General features: G+C 45.0%; 1 protein-coding gene across 1 annotated transcript in view; it reads left to right on the top strand.

The window, feature by feature from the left end:
* mtus2a (microtubule associated tumor suppressor candidate 2a) overlaps positions 1-13,286 on the top strand; it is a 34,287-nt gene extending 21,001 nt beyond the window's left edge. The window contains exons 6-15 of the mRNA XM_053442074.1: positions 3,347-3,534; positions 3,633-3,758; positions 5,255-5,321; positions 10,471-10,685; positions 10,805-10,910; positions 11,011-11,084; positions 11,200-11,298; positions 11,771-11,890; positions 12,011-12,111; positions 12,875-13,286. Coding sequence (XP_053298049.1) covers positions 3,347-3,534; positions 3,633-3,758; positions 5,255-5,321; positions 10,471-10,685; positions 10,805-10,910; positions 11,011-11,084; positions 11,200-11,298; positions 11,771-11,890; positions 12,011-12,111; positions 12,875-13,286 — 1,508 coding nt within the window. The remainder of the gene's footprint in view (positions 1-3,346; positions 3,535-3,632; positions 3,759-5,254; positions 5,322-10,470; positions 10,686-10,804; positions 10,911-11,010; positions 11,085-11,199; positions 11,299-11,770; positions 11,891-12,010; positions 12,112-12,874) is intronic.
* The last annotated feature ends 3,440 nt before the right edge of the window (positions 13,287-16,726 follow it).

Genomic DNA, 16,726 nt, shown 5'->3' with positions numbered 1-16,726 from the left:
TCAAAGTAAGAGATTTGTTTGAATTATGTGTATCGATGTCATGTGGGCGTTCGGTTTGGTTCCATGTAGGGTCCGTTTTTCCTGGTGCTCTCAAAGTCCCTTGAAACGCTCCTTTAATGTGTTGAGTTGAGTCCAAGGTTATTATTGAGAAACGTCAGGATCATGTTCGTCCCCTCTCTGTGACTCCTACCTCTCCTTTCCAATCGCCTCCTCCCAAATCGTTCCAAAAACAAATCCTTCATATTTCTTATGAGCTGTTTTCACTCTCTACACACCCAGAAGTGGTTTTCGCACCCATCTCAGAACTTTGTGGTGCTGGGCCGAACACAGCTTCAAGCAGAAATTCGTGATGGCTGGCACTTTATTCTATGCTGGGATTTGATCTCTGCAGTCTGAACTTTCCTTCCTTCAGGCTCTGCACTGGTAAAATCATTTTCGTACAGGATTGCAGAGGGTCTCCCCATCTTCCCTCGCAGAGTTGACACACATCTCCTCAGGCTACACCTCTGTTTTTATACTCACTGCCGTTACTGCTCAACACTTCTCCTTACTTTGTCTTTATGGCTCCTTGTCTCCTCCCACACACAGTCATAAGATGTGTCTCAGCTTTATAGCGTTTCTCTTGTTTACGGTGATTTACAGTTCACTATAGGACCAAACCCCAACAATATGGGCTTTAACGTTTTTTAATAGAGATGTGTGCATTTGATCTTGACGAAAATTGGCCATCGAGTGAAGAGGTTCAGGGGACGGGCATAGGGAGACTCAGTGTGGGGGTTCTGTCTCAGGAATCATTTCACCTGGACAGTACTTAGAATGAGACATGCAAGACGTATGCACCAAACTGAATAAGAAGGGATGAGGGAGGAAAGGAAGAGAGGATGAAGGGATGCTGTTAGGGACGAGGGAAGAAAGTTGAAGGGATGAGGGAAGGAGGATGAAGCAATGAAGGTAGGGAAATGTGGAAGGGTGAATAGATCCAGAGAAGAGAATGAAAGCAGGGTAGGGATGAGGGGAAAAGGATGAAAGGATGCGGTTATAGGCAGGATGGAAGAAGGATGAGGGAAGGAGGAAAAAGTGATGAGGGAAGAAGATTGAATGGATGAGGAAAGAAGGGTGAAGGAATGAGGGTAGCGATGAGGGAAGGAGGATGAAGGGAAGGAGAGTGCAGGAAAAATTGGGGTAGGGATGAAGAAAAAAGGGGGAATGAGGTTGAGGGGTGACAGAATGAAATAAGATAAGATGATAAGATGCATTTATTCGTCCCAAACACATGCACAGTCATGCAAAGGCACACTCATGCATATAGGGAAATTTAATCTCTGCTTTTGACCCATCTTGTGCAGTACACACAGAGCAGTGAGCAGCCGCGTACGGCGCTCGGGGAGCAGATGTTGGGGGAGTAAGGTGCCTTGCTCAGGGACACTAGACAGGGTAGGGAGACTCTTGGATTTTTGGACAGATCAATCCAGGTTCGTCTTTTGTTGTCTCTCCGTGGAGTCGAACCAGAGACCTTCTTTGCCCATAGTCCAAGTTTCTGCCACTAGACCACCGCCTCTCCTTAGTGGCAGTAAGTGGTAGGATGAAGGAACAAGGGAATGAGGATGAAGGGATGAGGGAAGGAGCGTGAAGGAATGAGGGGAGGGATGAAGGTAAAAGGAGGGATGAGGTAGAGGGCTGACAGGATGAGTGGAGAGGGTGGGTTGAAGAGTCTGAGACAAACGAAGCGTGTTGACCGGGCATGTGTCGGCTTGACAGGTGATTAGAGGTGTGGCTGAACATAATTTAACCAGTTAACTTCGAATGTTGACACGTTGACGCAACTCTGGACAGCGTGTCAGCAAGATGACAGTGTGTTGTCATGAAACTAAAATTCTCCTCTGCCTAAAAATACACACGGACACACACGAGTCTCTACAGCCCACAGGGTCTGCCATCACCTTTTCTCATTGTTTCTCACATCGTTATTCTGCTTCCATCAAACCCAGAGTTATACACCCTGCCTCCGATTCTCTCACATAAACTCATTTGGTATTCAGAATATTCTCTTTCTCTAATTTCTCATTTAGAGTCTACCGATTTCAAAGAGTGTTTGAGAAATCGTGTGTGTGTGTCCCCGCAGAAGAGCTAGACGTCTTTTACTAAAGATTTCTGGCAGTCGCTTTCAAACACGGGGAATCCTGATGAAGATGTAACACGGAGACATTTGCACTTTCTTCTCCCTAGTTTTAGAAACTCTTCTTTTGCCTTTTCATGTGTAGTTCTTTCATTGTCTCTCGGGAGCAGAGAGGAACATCCCCTTGTTTCAGGTTTAGTTTGCTCACACACTTCACACCATTAGCTCCATCACCATTATCATCACTCAGCACCCCTCAGGTGTCCTCGACTCCCCCCACCCCCCACACTACAAATCTTCTCTCAATTACCTCGTGACCCCCAGACCACTCCCCCCCTCCCCGTTTTACCCCACCACAGCCTCCCCCTCCCCGGTCTCTCACTCATTACTTTGGACCCCGCACCCCAAGCCTTGCCTCCCGTTGTCATGGAAACCCTTGCCGCCCATGCTTCACTGAGCCGGAATGAGACGGCGAGGCAGGTGACGCGGGGCTGCAGCGGTTTTTCTTTGTCGCGTGCCCAGACAGCCACGCTCCCGTGTAGTCTCTCTTGTGTTTACATTAGGATGATTTAAAGATTTGAGCGAATTGTGTCTATTCAAATAAAGCTGAGGTGATGCTGTGTGTTTGGCCACCGGCTCGGACGTGTTCACACTACATGACAAGGTGACTCACATAGTGGTTAATCAATCTGCCTGTATGTCAACTGCAGCTTAATAGTCCCCCACCCCCCAACCCTCCAAGGAAAGATGGCCTTCACGTGTTCATGTGTGCCTGGCCTTTGAATCACAGCCGTCGTTAATACATTAAGCATTGTTTAGCATTTTTGCAGAAACGCAGTGTAAACAATAAACCCAGACATGCATATGTGTGGACGCTGCAGCTCAATCATTACTTGAGAGATGAGGTCGTCCATCATGACAAACAGCAGACTGGGAATTACCCCGAGGCTTCCTCCGTAGAAAGATTCAATTAACTTACTATCGTTTGTCATGTGAACACAGTCATTAGCAATAGGTCAGGTCAAATCTCCTCTGAATTAATACTCATCAATTCCGTTATTGCAGATGGATACAGCTTGGCATAGTTGGATTTCTGAATTAGCACGCAGCTAATTAGTGACATAATATTTTTATATTATATGTATTGACCTTGATTTTCCTCGTAAAACACGTGTGGGATAATTGTGCTTGTTTATAATGTCCCATGGTTGTTTTTTTCATTCCCTGCAGTCCAGTCTGGGCAGCGGCCCGCAGCAGCGGTGCGAGGGTCTGCTCCCCCAGGGTCCCCTCTCCGCGTGGCCCCCCTGAGGCTGCAGCAGGAACAGCAGGAAAGCCTGCAGAGGGAGAAAGAGGAGGCCCAACAGAAAGAGAAGGAAAGGCAGGCGGAGGAGAGGGACAAAGAGGAGCAGAGGGAGGAGGTGAGTCGTTGAGAAAATCTGCAGCATCGTTTGGGAGCTTTCTTTTGTCCTGTTCTGTTTTATTCGATTCTTTTTTCTTTAAATTCTATGTCACTCAGGTTCAGAGGCTGCAGGGACGCTGTGAACAGCAGGAGAGGCAGCTGAGAACTCTGAGAGACGAACTGAGGAAGACTTCCTTAGGTCTAGAAGCCTTCATCATCACCACTCAGCATTACTGCCTCAAGGTAACCGACTATAATGATACAGCTGCATCTGAACTATAGATGTAAAAATATATTTTCTTATTTAAATTCTTAAATAATTCTTAATTCTTTATATATGTGAAGATTTACCTGAAATGGTATATTACTCCTTAGTGAATAGCACAAACTATCATCATCACCACCATCATCATCCTCATTAAGGCCATATCTTCTACAATAAAATGATTATATATATATGATTAACAGGAGATGATGTATAGGGAGGTTCCCATGTGGATATAACACTCACACACGCACACACACGCACACACACACACACACACACACACACACACACACACACACACACACACACACACACACACATACAGTATTTAACACCATGAGGTGAGCATGGTCAGTGAGCAGCGCAATGCGTGAGAGTGATTGAAACTGTGAGGGGTTCTCCAGAGTTCAGTGTGTCACCGAGCAGCTCTCTGTGCCCAATCGTTCAGGCCCTGTTATACTGCTCCCAGACTGCTGAGGCAATGTCTGTCTTGTTTATGGTTATTGCCACAGTCTGACCGCTGCAGTCACTTGACCACAGTGCAGATGTAAGAGAAGATATTGTTGTAATGGAAGCCCACGTGAGAAGGTTTGAGCTCCCTCTGCTGGCCTCAGTCACACACAACAGCAACAGTACAGATGGTGGACTTCAGGTGAAGTTAAGAGCATTTCAGGATCTGGTCTACTGAGGTCTTCATATAATAATCTCTACACACAATACAACACAAACACATAATTATACTCTGGTAACCTTTACTGAGCAACAGCGCCCTCTGCAGCCACACGTGGTGATTAAATATGTTGGACTTTGTGTCTGAGCAATTTAGTTGTTTTCATATGGAGATAAAACTAAGCCTGTCATTGTGAGTGTTGAACTGAAAAATCAACTGAATGGTGGATATTACCCATGATCCCCGGATACCTGAACCAGAACAACTGACGCTGGAACAAATACTCATAACCGGCTGTAGAATTTTTTATATATTAAAATTTTATTGCTGGTTTTTAACGACCTTGAAGTCCTTTCAATTGATCCACAGTTCATCATTGCTCTTGAACTTGCTGGGACTTATTCTGGCAATTTAAACTGCGACTGTCAGGCACTCACCAAAGTTACAAGGACCGTGTAAAGACACTCAGAGTGAGGCATGGGAACCCTTACATATATATTTTTAAACTGCTATTTTAAGATAGTTAGTTTAAAGCTAAGAGATTTTCTTGTAGTAGTAGGGATTAAACATGAATAGTAAAAGGTTTTGTTTTTCCTGCTGGCTCATCTATGGTCTGTTTCTGCACAGGGCTCCAAAAGTCCATTTCCTTTTTCTTTTTCTTTTGTATTATTGCATTACAAATAGCCATTACTTAATTGACATCCATACTATATGTATATGTACTATATACTATTCGTATGAGTGGTACTCGGTTCCTGCACTAAGCAGATTATAAAATGCTGTTTTATTCCACATTTTCAGAATAAAACCACAGAGGAAAATGAAAGGAAACTGTCCATGGAAATGCAAAAGATCAGAGAGGAAATGGGTAAGTAAGAGCCACATTTCCTCAATGAAAACTCCAAATCCGTCAAAATCAGGTAACAGCTGCCAATGTGAGTGGTAGAAAAAGCTCCTAAAACATGAACAGTGGCACCGCTGTAGTTAAGTGTCCCAGTGAGCCATGACAGTGTGTCACACCCCGCCTCGGGTGAAGGTAATGTAACCTTAAAAAGACTGGACTTTCAAACCCAAAGATGGCAAGGCACACAGTTGCAAATTGGTTTATAACAACATTTATTCTCCCAAAGTGTCAAAATAAGTGCACAACATACATAGGAGGCCAAAACCCAAACATCTCAGTAGATATTCCGTGGAGAGCTGCGCACCCTGCACAACACCGACAACCTCCTCCGGCAACAGCATGCAGCAGACTGTCAGAAGGACAGCAGCTCACCCCTTATATACCCCATGGCCCCTCCCACTAGACAGGCCCAATCAACAGGGGGATTATAATACTGAGCATTTTGCCAACCAACCATGAATACACTCATCAAAAAATACAGCATGCATGTTAATGTTACTTTCATTTAGCAGATTAGTGATTTTCACTAGTACATTTAAAATTGTCACTCATTAATGTCCAATGTCAATGTCCAGTGTCCCCCTTTGACACAAGGGAAAATGGTTTGGCCCAAACATGGCCAATCAGTCCAATCAGTTGCAGCAGGTATTTCCTGACACCATATTTAAAGCCCTCAGCCCCACCCTGACTCTTTTAGTCTGCAGTACAGAGCCGTGGTGAGCGGGTAAGATTGTTTGTGAGTGTTTGAACAAAGAGAATGTATGCTTGAGGGCCTTGCCGCTCACACCATCCATCAATGCGCGCCGCCGACAGGCAGCCAAACAGGGACAGTGGTCTAAACTGTCACATCACCTCCCTCCTCTCCAGGAACTGCAAGTTCAGGCAGGCGGGACAGGTAATCGGCAAGCAAGTTCGTTTTTCCAGCTCTGTGAGTAATATTGAAGCAATATGGCTGTAATGCCAAGTACCATCTGGTGACACGGGAGTTCTTATCCCTCATGGAGTTGATCCAGCTCAATGCCCGGTGGTCCGTTTCCAAATCAAAGGTCCTTCCAAGAAGATAATACCGAAGGCTGTCCAATGCCCACTTGATTGCAAGACATTCCTTTTCAATGGCAGAGTACCTAGTTTCTCTGGGATGCAGTTTACGGCTCAAATAGAGAATAGGGCATTCCTCACCCTCCTTTCCTTGTGCTAGGACGGCTCCAAGGCCCACACAAGAAGCATCGACTTGAACAAGGAATCTTTGGTTAAAGTCAGGACTTTGCAAGACCGGGGAAGAGCACATGATGGCTTTGACATTGGAGAAGGCCGTTTCACATCTTTCTGACCATTTCACTGGATTAGGGGCTGCTTTGGTAGTCAGATCTATAAGAGGAGCCGTGATGGTAGAGAAATGTGGCACAAATCTCCTGTACCACCCAGAAAGCCCCAAGAATGACCGGACTTGCTTCTTTGTCCGTGGTCTAGGACTGTCTCGGATTGCCTTCACCTTGTCCACCTGAGGACGTATTTGGCCATTGCCGAGATGGTAGCCCAGATAGCAAACCTCCGTTTTGGCCCACTCACATTTCTGGGTGTTAAGTGTGAGGCCAGCGGAATGGATCCGGAACAGGATCTGATGCAGGTGAATAAGATGGTCTTCCCAGGAAGTACTAAAGACCACCATGTCATCAAGATACGCCGCAGAAAACTGGGCACATCCCTGCAGAACTCGATCCATAAGCCGCTGAAAAGTGGCAGGGGCTCCATGGAGTCCGAACGGCATGACTGTGTAATGATAGAGACCCTCTGGGCCACGGAAGGCAGTGTACTCCCTTGATTCCTTCTCCAAAGGCACTTGCCAATATCCTTTACACAGGTCAAGGGTGGTAATGAACACAGCTTTGCCAAGTTTCTCAAGGAGTTCATCAATTCGTGGCATAGGATAAGCATCGAATTTAGAAACCGCATTCACTTTTCGTAGGTCATTACAGAGTCGTATAGTGTTGTCTTTCTTTGGAACAAGAACAATGGGATTACACCACTCACTGTCTGAGGGTTCGATCACTCCTAGATCCAGCATGGTTTGTATCTCATTGTTGAGGGGTTCCGTCATTCGCTCAGGCACCCTGTATGGGCGTTGACGGATAGGGGTAGGGTTCTTTAACCGAATGACATGCTCGATTAATGGAGTTTTCCTGGGCTTTCCACTGAAAAGGTCTGGGAACTCCTCACACACCTGCAAGAGTTCAAGGGCTGGTTGTGCAGGCAAGTGACTCACGTCAGGTTGCTGTGATGTAGTAAGCATGGCTAGATCTGTATCCTCTTCGGCATCCTCCATTCCCACTTCCCGTGCCAGCATCCCCTTTTCCGACAGTTCTGGACTGTCCTGGACGTCAGTTCCTTCCACAGATCCTTTCCTCTCCTTCCATTCCTTTAGAAGGTTGATGTGGTATACCTGGGAACGGGTAAGTACTGGATAAGCCTCTTGAATGGCTGGGGTTGAATTGGACTTCACCCGCTTCTGGCGTGCCTGATGCACAAGGTCAGGGAGAATGGGTAAGTCCCTGCCCAAGATCATGTCATGGGGCATGTTTTCAAGAACCCCCACACGAAGCAAGAAAGCCTGGTCTTCAATGACGACAGTCACATCAGTCACTGGATATCTTCTTTGATCACCATGGACACACTGTATGGCGGTGGCAGGCCGATAGTCAAGATTGCCAAGCAAGACAAAGGAATGGTTAAGCAGTGTCATAGAGCTACCTGTGTCAAGTAGTGCTTGCACTTGACGACCGTTAACCCGAGCTGGGATCATAATAGGCTCAGTGTCAGGTTCAAGCTCAGGTTCAGGATCTGGTGCTAGGAACGGTGCCACAACTGAAGCTGGGAGAGATGGATGTGGCACATAACAGAAGCTGGACAGTTTGGGCCCTTTCAGAGGACAGACTGAGGCCCAATGCCCTGGCTGTTGACAGTGGTAGCAGATGAGATCCTTCACTGGACCCGGTCTCCAGAATCCTTGCTTCTCCCCAAAGGTGCCTGGAACACTCACGGGACCAATGGCTCTGTGCTCACCTCCTTTGTGAGACACGTCAGCTGCCACTTGGGCTGCTACTCGGGTATTCTGTTGCCTTGGCATTCTGAGACCTTTGCGAGCATTCAAGTACTGGCCTGCAAGCTTAGCCGCAGTAAGTCCATCTTCTGGCTCATGTTCCTTGACCCAGGTCTTCATTTCGTCGGGAAGCATGCGAAGCATTTGCTCAAGAATGAGAAGCTTGGCGATGTCCTCTTTGGACCGCTGCTCTGGCTTGATCCATCTTCTGTAAAGTCCTTTGAGTCTGCTATAAGTCTCCTTGGGAGATTCACCAGGAGGTATGTAGGTCGACCGGAACTGAAGTCTGTATGTCTCAGGAGAGATGTCGAATTTTGCAAGGAGTGCTTCTTTAAGGCTAGCGTAGACGTTGGAGTCGTCTTCCTCCATCGCGGAGTAGGCATCCAGGGCTCTACCCGTCAAGAGGGGAATGAGCCGACAAGCCCATTCAGACGGAGGCCAGCCCCAGGTGCGAGCGATCCGCTCAAAGCGCACAAGAAAGTTCTCAATGTCCTCTCCCTCTTGGAAAGGAAGCATCTTTGGACCTGGACGCAGCGGTGTGTTGGAAGAATCTCTGGACGGAGACGGAGGGGGATTTGGTGTTGAAGCTTGAGATCTGGGAGTGGCTGTGTGTGTGTGTGTGTCTGTAGGCATCTGCACACGAAGACTACCATCAGAAGGTAGGTTAAGAGGAGGGTAAGCATTTTGGCTAACAGGTGAGGCGGTTATGTTGGGCACTGTAATGGCAGTTTTTAACTGCTGAATTTCACGGACCAATACACCCTCCCTACGTTGCTGGCCAATCAAAAAGTCTTTGAACATGTCAACCAGTGTAGGTTCACCTGGCATTGTTGTAGGCCTCGGTGGCTCAGCAGACCACCTAGCCTTTCTAGACCCCTCTTTGTCCCGCTTAGGCCTAGCCCCCAAGTTCTCATATCCTTGAACATCTTCATCAGACTCCTCGGTGTTCCATCCAACTCCTTCACGATCCTCAGCCATGGCCGCCGCCCCTTCCAGCTCCATAGCCATGGCCCTCGGTTTGGCCACCTCTTCAGCCTCCTCTGTAGTTGCTAGCACTGACACTTGGGATCGTAACCCACTTCTCGCTCTGCCAGGCTTGTTAAAACCTCTGCGGCCTGCCATCCCACCACTGCCACCAATTGTCACACCCCGCCTCGGGTGAAGGTAATGTAACCTTAAAAAGACTGGACTTTCAAACCCAAAGATGGCAAGGCACACAGTTGCAAATTGGTTTATAACAACATTTATTCTCCCAAAGTGTCAAAATAAGTGCACAACATACATAGGAGGCCAAAACCCAAACATCTCAGTAGATATTCCGTGGAGAGCTGAGCACCCTGCACAACACCGACAACCTCCTCCGGCAACAGCATGCAGCAGACTGTCAGAAGGACAGCAGCTCACCCCTTATATACCCCATGGCCCCTCCCACTAGACAGGCCCAATCAACAGGGGGATTATAATACTGAGCATTTTGCCAACCAACCATGAATACACTCATCAAAAAATACAGCATGCATGTTAATGTTACTTTCATTTAGCAGATTAGTGATTTTCACTAGTACATTTAAAATTGTCACTCATTAATGTCCAATGTCAATGTCCAGTGTCCCCCTTTGACACAAGGGAAAATGGTTTGGCCCAAACATGGCCAATCAGTCCAATCAGTTGCAGCAGGTATTTCCTGACACCATATTTAAAGCCCTCAGCCCCACCCTGACTCTTTTAGTCTGCAGTACAGAGCCGTGGTGAGCGGGTAAGATTGTTTGTGAGTGTTTGAACAAAGAGAATGTATGCTTGAGGGCCTTGCCGCTCACACCATCCATCAATGCGCGCCGCCGACAGGCAGCCAAACAGGGACAGTGGTCTAAACTGTCACACAGTGTGACAGTGAGACAGTGCTCTAAAATGTAGGCAGCTGAATTTAGTTTTTGCCTATATGGTGTGAAAGACTTTTTGAAAGTTAAAACTAATCTTTATAATATTATCCTAAGAATCATTCTCCTTCGTCCACAGCATCCAACTCAGTGCGATGGGAGCGGCTCTATCGGGAGAAGATGGCGTTGGAGGTGGCGTTTGAGCGAGAGCTGCAGGAGCTGCAGCTGCAGCAGGAGGCGGAGCTGGCTGCTGTGGAGGAGGGGCTCCGAAAGGGTCACTCAGCAGAGGCTGAACACCTGAAGGCCGAGCATTGCTCAGAGATGGTGGAGCTTAGGACTCATCAACAGGAGCAGGTGAGAGAGGGGCATCATGGGAGATATGTATTTTTCAAGAGATCAGATTTTTTCACATGAAATCTGAGCAGTTATTAAAGGTGTGTGTGTGTGTGTGTGTGTGCGTTTGTGTGTGTCAGGTGGAGGAAATGGCAGTCCATCACCAGGCCACCGTTCAGGAGCTCAGAGACATGCATAACATCACCATGGCAACACTGCATGAGGAGCACGCCCGTACCATGAGAGGTAGAATTTTAGATCTAATTTATATAACACAATGTGGCACCTGCACTGCTAGAAACAACCTCACCTCTCATTTGTTATGTTTTTCTGAATCTGTGTTCAGACTTGAGGAAAGCTCATGAGCAACAGAAGATGCTTCTCGAGGAGGATTTTGAAAAACTCAGGCTTTCTCTGCAGGTCTGATTTAACAAAAACACACAACTTCATGTTTTGGTTTTTAATTGTACACACTAATCGGTACTGTGTGTTTGTGTGTGTGTGTGTGTGTGTGTGCCTTTGTGCTCTTGCTCAGGATCAAGTGGATACTCTCACGTTTCAAAATCAGAGTCTGAGGGACAAAGCCAAACGTTTTGAAGACGCTCTGAGGAGGAGTACGGATGAACAAATCGTTGTGAGTTTATCTATAACACAAACACAATAGAATACAGTTATTGTAGTGCGATAGTATTTGGGAGAAAAAGAAGAAGAAAATGAGAGGAGGAACAAAACAATAAAACAATAAAGTCAAAGGAAAAGGAGCGACTGACTGCTTTGTGAGCTGCCAGGGTTATTGGCCCAGTCTCTTCAAAGACCTATCTATAAGTTTAACTTGAATTTGAAAATTTGAGTTGACTTTATTCACAATATGCAAACTAAAAGAAGATATCCTATGATTTAGTTTCCGGAGATTTCAAACTAACAACCCTCATACATTTCCGTACAAACATGACTTCTAGCATGTCTCAAGAAGTTCATGTTTCTGAGTAAAAATCTGTATTTTTTATATATTATAAATGGTTCAATTGAGAATTTATCCAACAATCCTGATCGTGTCTTTTGAAACCCCACTCATGCTCTGTCTGTCCTTTCTGTTTTTGTATCAGGACGCTTTAGCTCCGTACCAACACATTGAGAAAGATCTCAAGAGCTTGAAGGAGATTGTAGAAATGAAGAACCAGCAGATACACCAGCAGGAGAAGAAGATCTCCGACCTGGAGAAAGTGGTAGGCTCAAATAAGCCATCTCAGCATACAGTAAAACACACATGCGTTCTCTGGTCTGGATGCATCGTGATCAATGTGCCCGGTTAAGGAAATACGTTGTGGTTGTGTGTTACATTTGAGCAGGCCCAGAAGAACGTGTTCCTGGAGGAGAAGGTCCAGGTTCTGCAGCAGCAGAATGAAGATATGAAGACTCGTATTGATATGAACCTGGTCATGTCCAGGTAAGGTGAACGCAGTCATCATCGTGATCATTAGCAAGGAGGTTACTTTATCACCCCTGTCCGTTGATTGGTTGGTTGGTTTGGTGGGTGGGTTTTTGGTTGATTGGCTGATTTTGGGTGTCTGGGTGGTTGTTTGGTTGTTTGGTTGGATGGTTGGTTGGTTGGTTGATTTGGTGAGTGGATGATTTTGTTGCTTGTTTGCCTTATTGGTTGGTTGGTTGGTTAGTTGGTTGGTTGGTAGGTTGGCTGTGTGGTTGGTTGGTTGGTTGGTTGGTTGATTGATTGGCTGATTGGTTAGTTGGGTGTCTGGGTGGTTGTTTGGTTGGATGGTTGGTTGGTTGGTTGATTGATTGATTGGCTGATTGGTTAGTTGGGTGTCTGGGTGGTTGTTTGGTTGGATGGTTGGTTGGATGGTTGGTTGGTTGGTTGGTTGGCTGATTGGTTAGTTGGGCGTCTGGGTGGTTGTTTGGTTGGATGGTTGGGTGGTTGGTTGGTTGATTGATTGGGTGAGTGAGTGGGTGTGTGGTTGCTTGTTTGCCTGATTGGTTGGTTGGTTGGTTGGTTATTTGGTTGGTTGGTTGGTTGGTTGGTTGGTTGGTTTGCTGGGTGGTTTGTCAGCGTGATTCTACAAAAACTAAATAACTTTAACCAAACCCGGAAGAAAATTCTGGCCCGGCTCTACTGAGTGTCATTCTACTTAACACTGTCATCTCTATCATCTAATATTCTAACATTAGCTTCCACTGTGCTGTCTTCTCTGCAGGCAACTATCAGAGGAAAACGCCAACCTCCATGACTCTGTCGAGAAGGAGAGCACAGAGAAGAAGCGTCTGAGCATGAACAACGAGGAGCTCCTGTGGCGCCTCCAGACCAGTCCCCTGATGTCCCCCGCCTCCTCCCCACTGCACCGCTCCTTCTCTACCTCCCCTGTCCCCTCATCCCAATTCTTTTCCTCCTCACCTGTAGCAGGGTGCGACTCCCCCACCCACTGTCACGGCTGTCCCAAGCTAGTTCAATACTCCTCCCCTGCCCACAGGGTCACCACCAATCAAAACCTCTCCCCAGGACCAGCCACACCCACTCACAGGGCAGCGAGCAATCAAAATTACTCCCCGGGCCCAGCCACGCCCACACACAGAGGGTCGGCCAACCGCTGCAACTTAGCTGCAAGATAAGCTCCCGTCTTTCTCCTCTTTCATTCCTTTCATTCTCCTCCTCTCTTTCTGAATGTGAATGGAGTTTTAGTACATGTTGGACAAAAAGACAGAATGTGATCCCCAGTCTTTACAGGTCAACCTGGACAGATTGTACAGGCAGCATCAATCTGTCAGGCATTGATGTTATACACAGAGAACATGTATATTAACGTTAGTAGAAAAAATGATGCCAGTAATGCAGCTCAGTCCTTTGTCCCACCATTTATTAACACAGAGTCCTGGAGTTTGGACTGTATATACTGTATGATAGTGATGCAGATAGTATTAAATCCTGCATGGATAGTCACGAGTCCCACATAGACAGAAACAGAGGGAAAGTAGCACACTCTTAAGACCTTAACACAACAGGGAAGGGTGCTAGAAGCATGGCCACATCCTTTGTAAGAGAAGATGTATTCCTTCTCTTTGGGATTAGTGTCTCAGAGTCGGTTCTGTTGAATGATGAATTGTAATTCTGCGTCACAAACTCTGTTTTTCATTTGGAAAAATCCCCAACAAAGCGCCTTATACTTGGTCCTGCCGTCTCACCAGCAGAGAACAAGCAACATTTTACTTCATGAAGGACTTTACGTAAAGAATTGGTTTGTAAATCTGAGTGGATAATATCTCTCAGCCTCCTCGAGGTGTATTTAACATTTTGTAATTAGTTTAGTGCTGATATTTTACACGTGTGGGACTCACACTCCTTGGAACCCCAGCCATTTTACCTGCAAAACACATGCAACTTTGCATTCAAAGTCTCTTAAAACCTTGTCAGGTCTTCCTACATGAGCTACTCTTCACTTTTCATGATCCCTCAGGTCAACTTGTAAAAATGATACACCTGCCATTTTATATTGACCTCTGTGGGAATGTGCAGTCTGAACAACAACACACAAGTACTGAAGAGCTCAAAGCGAATGGGGAACCCAGCGAAGGAAAGACTAAGTTAAAGCTTGTTGTGGATTTCTTTATAATGTGATGTTTATATCTTTTTTTTTTCTTACATGTATATTGCTACTTTAAGCAAGCATGTCCTGTGAAAGTCTTCCAGTCTTAACGTGAACTTTATTATTGCTGTGAGCCGTCTATTTATTAAGCTTGAGGCGTGAAGGAAATTAACTGTGTTTGTACCTCTGAAGATATCACCTATGAGAGATAGGACACATTTTTCACAAGTGATGTTCAGGGGACTGTGTTATGATATGTTATGACTCTATAAGCTATGTACATTTAAAAAAAAGAAATACAGGTTAACCCTCTGTTTACCTCTGTGACGTATTAGAATAGCGTAGGCCTTTCTGAACCTTTATCAACTTCCTCATAACCCATGGTTAACACGTCCTCCCATGTCAATCTTGGAATGTTTTGTTGGAAAACTTTTGCAAACTGCACTGCATTCTTGTGGTGCAAGAATATATCGTTCAGGGAATTATTTTCTAAATTTAGATTAGAAATACTTTCAATTATTTTCTTTTGTATAGCTTCCCTACAGAACATTATACACAAGATATTTGCCGGGATGATTTTCCACTTATATGATATACAACAGAGAAACCAAGCTTTGGTGTATACAAAACTGAGAATAATTTTATAACATACAGTATGTTATAGCTGCCTCCTTGTACTATACTCTATAGACTAACTTACCCTCAGGGTCCTAATGTCTCATCTAGCTTTTAAGAAGTCAACTCTGACAATATTATAGTGTCACATGTGATCTCAGTGACTCATATGTTAGCACGCAAATCTAAAACTGTTTGGTTGACATGAAAATGATCCGCTGTAAATACACATGGCCGATGAGGAGGGAGGAGGGTTAGTCTGCTAAAATAATTCTAATGGGAGCATGGGTTACACTTAGTGACTAATGTAATATTGTTAAGTAGATGCATGGGGGGGGGCAATATGGAGGTCTGCCCGAGGCCTTGAAACTCCTTGCAGCCCCACTGGTCAGTTTTTCGGTTCAGTTACAGGCTGAGTAAATGTAAACTTTTACCAGCATGTAGAGGAATTTCTCTGGGTTGACAGAATTGTCCGTAGAAGACTTCTAAGTTGATCTTTAAATTGCTTATACCAGCACTTTTGATCGTCATGAAAACGTAAAACTAAAATGTTCTTTTCATCGATCTTCAAGATTTTTTGTACGATAAATACACAGGGTTAAAACGCTCTTAAATAAAAGAATGTCTAGGACAGCGAATGATTTGAGAAACGTATCTCAATTCTCAGTGTCTTTGTACCGACACTGACGATTTAGAGAATGTCTTTGTGTAACGAGTAGTTATAAGAATACACCACTCCTTGTTGTCAGATGTTTAGGATTGTACTTCACCTAGAAAGGTCACTTCAGGTCAAAAACATAAACACAGTCTACAAGGATGCTTCAAATCTAGTCTTTACAAATGAGAGAATTAAGGATAATAATTCATTTCAGATTAATATTTCACCTCTGAATTGACTCAGATTTTCCAACGGTGTCCTGGTATTGTAACGACCCTTCAATGTGTCCTGTGGACATTTGCGTCTCACTCTGAATGTCAGCAATGTAATGACTGCGTTTTTTAGAAAGTCACTCGTCTGATTTTGTTTCATACTGAAGGGCCTCTCGTCCGACCACTGTAGCATTTAATATGTAGCACTTGGTTGAGCCTCCCCTCAAGAATCATGGGTAATTTATCCAACGTCTCAGCACCCATGTTAATATATATATATGTTGTTTTAGCAAATGTTTCCATAGCTTGTCAACCTTCAGCACCACGTAAACTATATACAATTACCCCTTGAGGATTACAACAACATATGCTGAGTTTGTTCAGGTACTGATTGTATCGTTTGAATGTAAATACATTTACAACCTGATTTGCGTCTTAGTGCACCAACAAAGTAATAGAAGCATGTTTCTTCTGTCTTCTCTGTTTCTCGCTCTCCCTCGCTCTTCTTTTACCTCCCTGCATTTGTGACGGTCGACATGTTAACAATGTAGCGAAGCGGTAGGAGGCACAGAGGACGAGGAATGAGATACTTTGACATGTAATGTACTCACAGTATGTTGGTGATTTTATTTGTACTTTCTGGGGGAGAACACAGTATTAAAAATATTTAAGAAAATGAATGTGAGGTGTCATTTAAGGATAAACCCTGCCTTGCCTTTCTCTTGTTCAGGTGTTTGACTTCAACATATATAATCTGAAGTGTGGGTGTTAGATAACAGCACATGCAATAGTGTGTGTTCAGGACTGGTGTCAAAGTCTAGTTTCAGATGACATCAGTTCAACCAGCCATTTTTTTGTCTTCTTTCATTCATATCCAACAATAATATTCAGCTTCAAGACTCCACAAAACACAACAAATACTGTGTGTATAAAGCTTTTTACATGACTGAATATTTGTGTTCATGTTTCGTTCATTTTTACGAA

The sequence above is a fragment of the Pleuronectes platessa genome, chromosome 15 (assembly GCF_947347685.1).
Source record: "Pleuronectes platessa chromosome 15, fPlePla1.1, whole genome shotgun sequence".
NCBI classification, from domain to species: domain Eukaryota; kingdom Metazoa; phylum Chordata; class Actinopteri; order Pleuronectiformes; family Pleuronectidae; genus Pleuronectes; species Pleuronectes platessa.
This window is presented reverse-complemented; position numbering and strand designations above follow the sequence as displayed.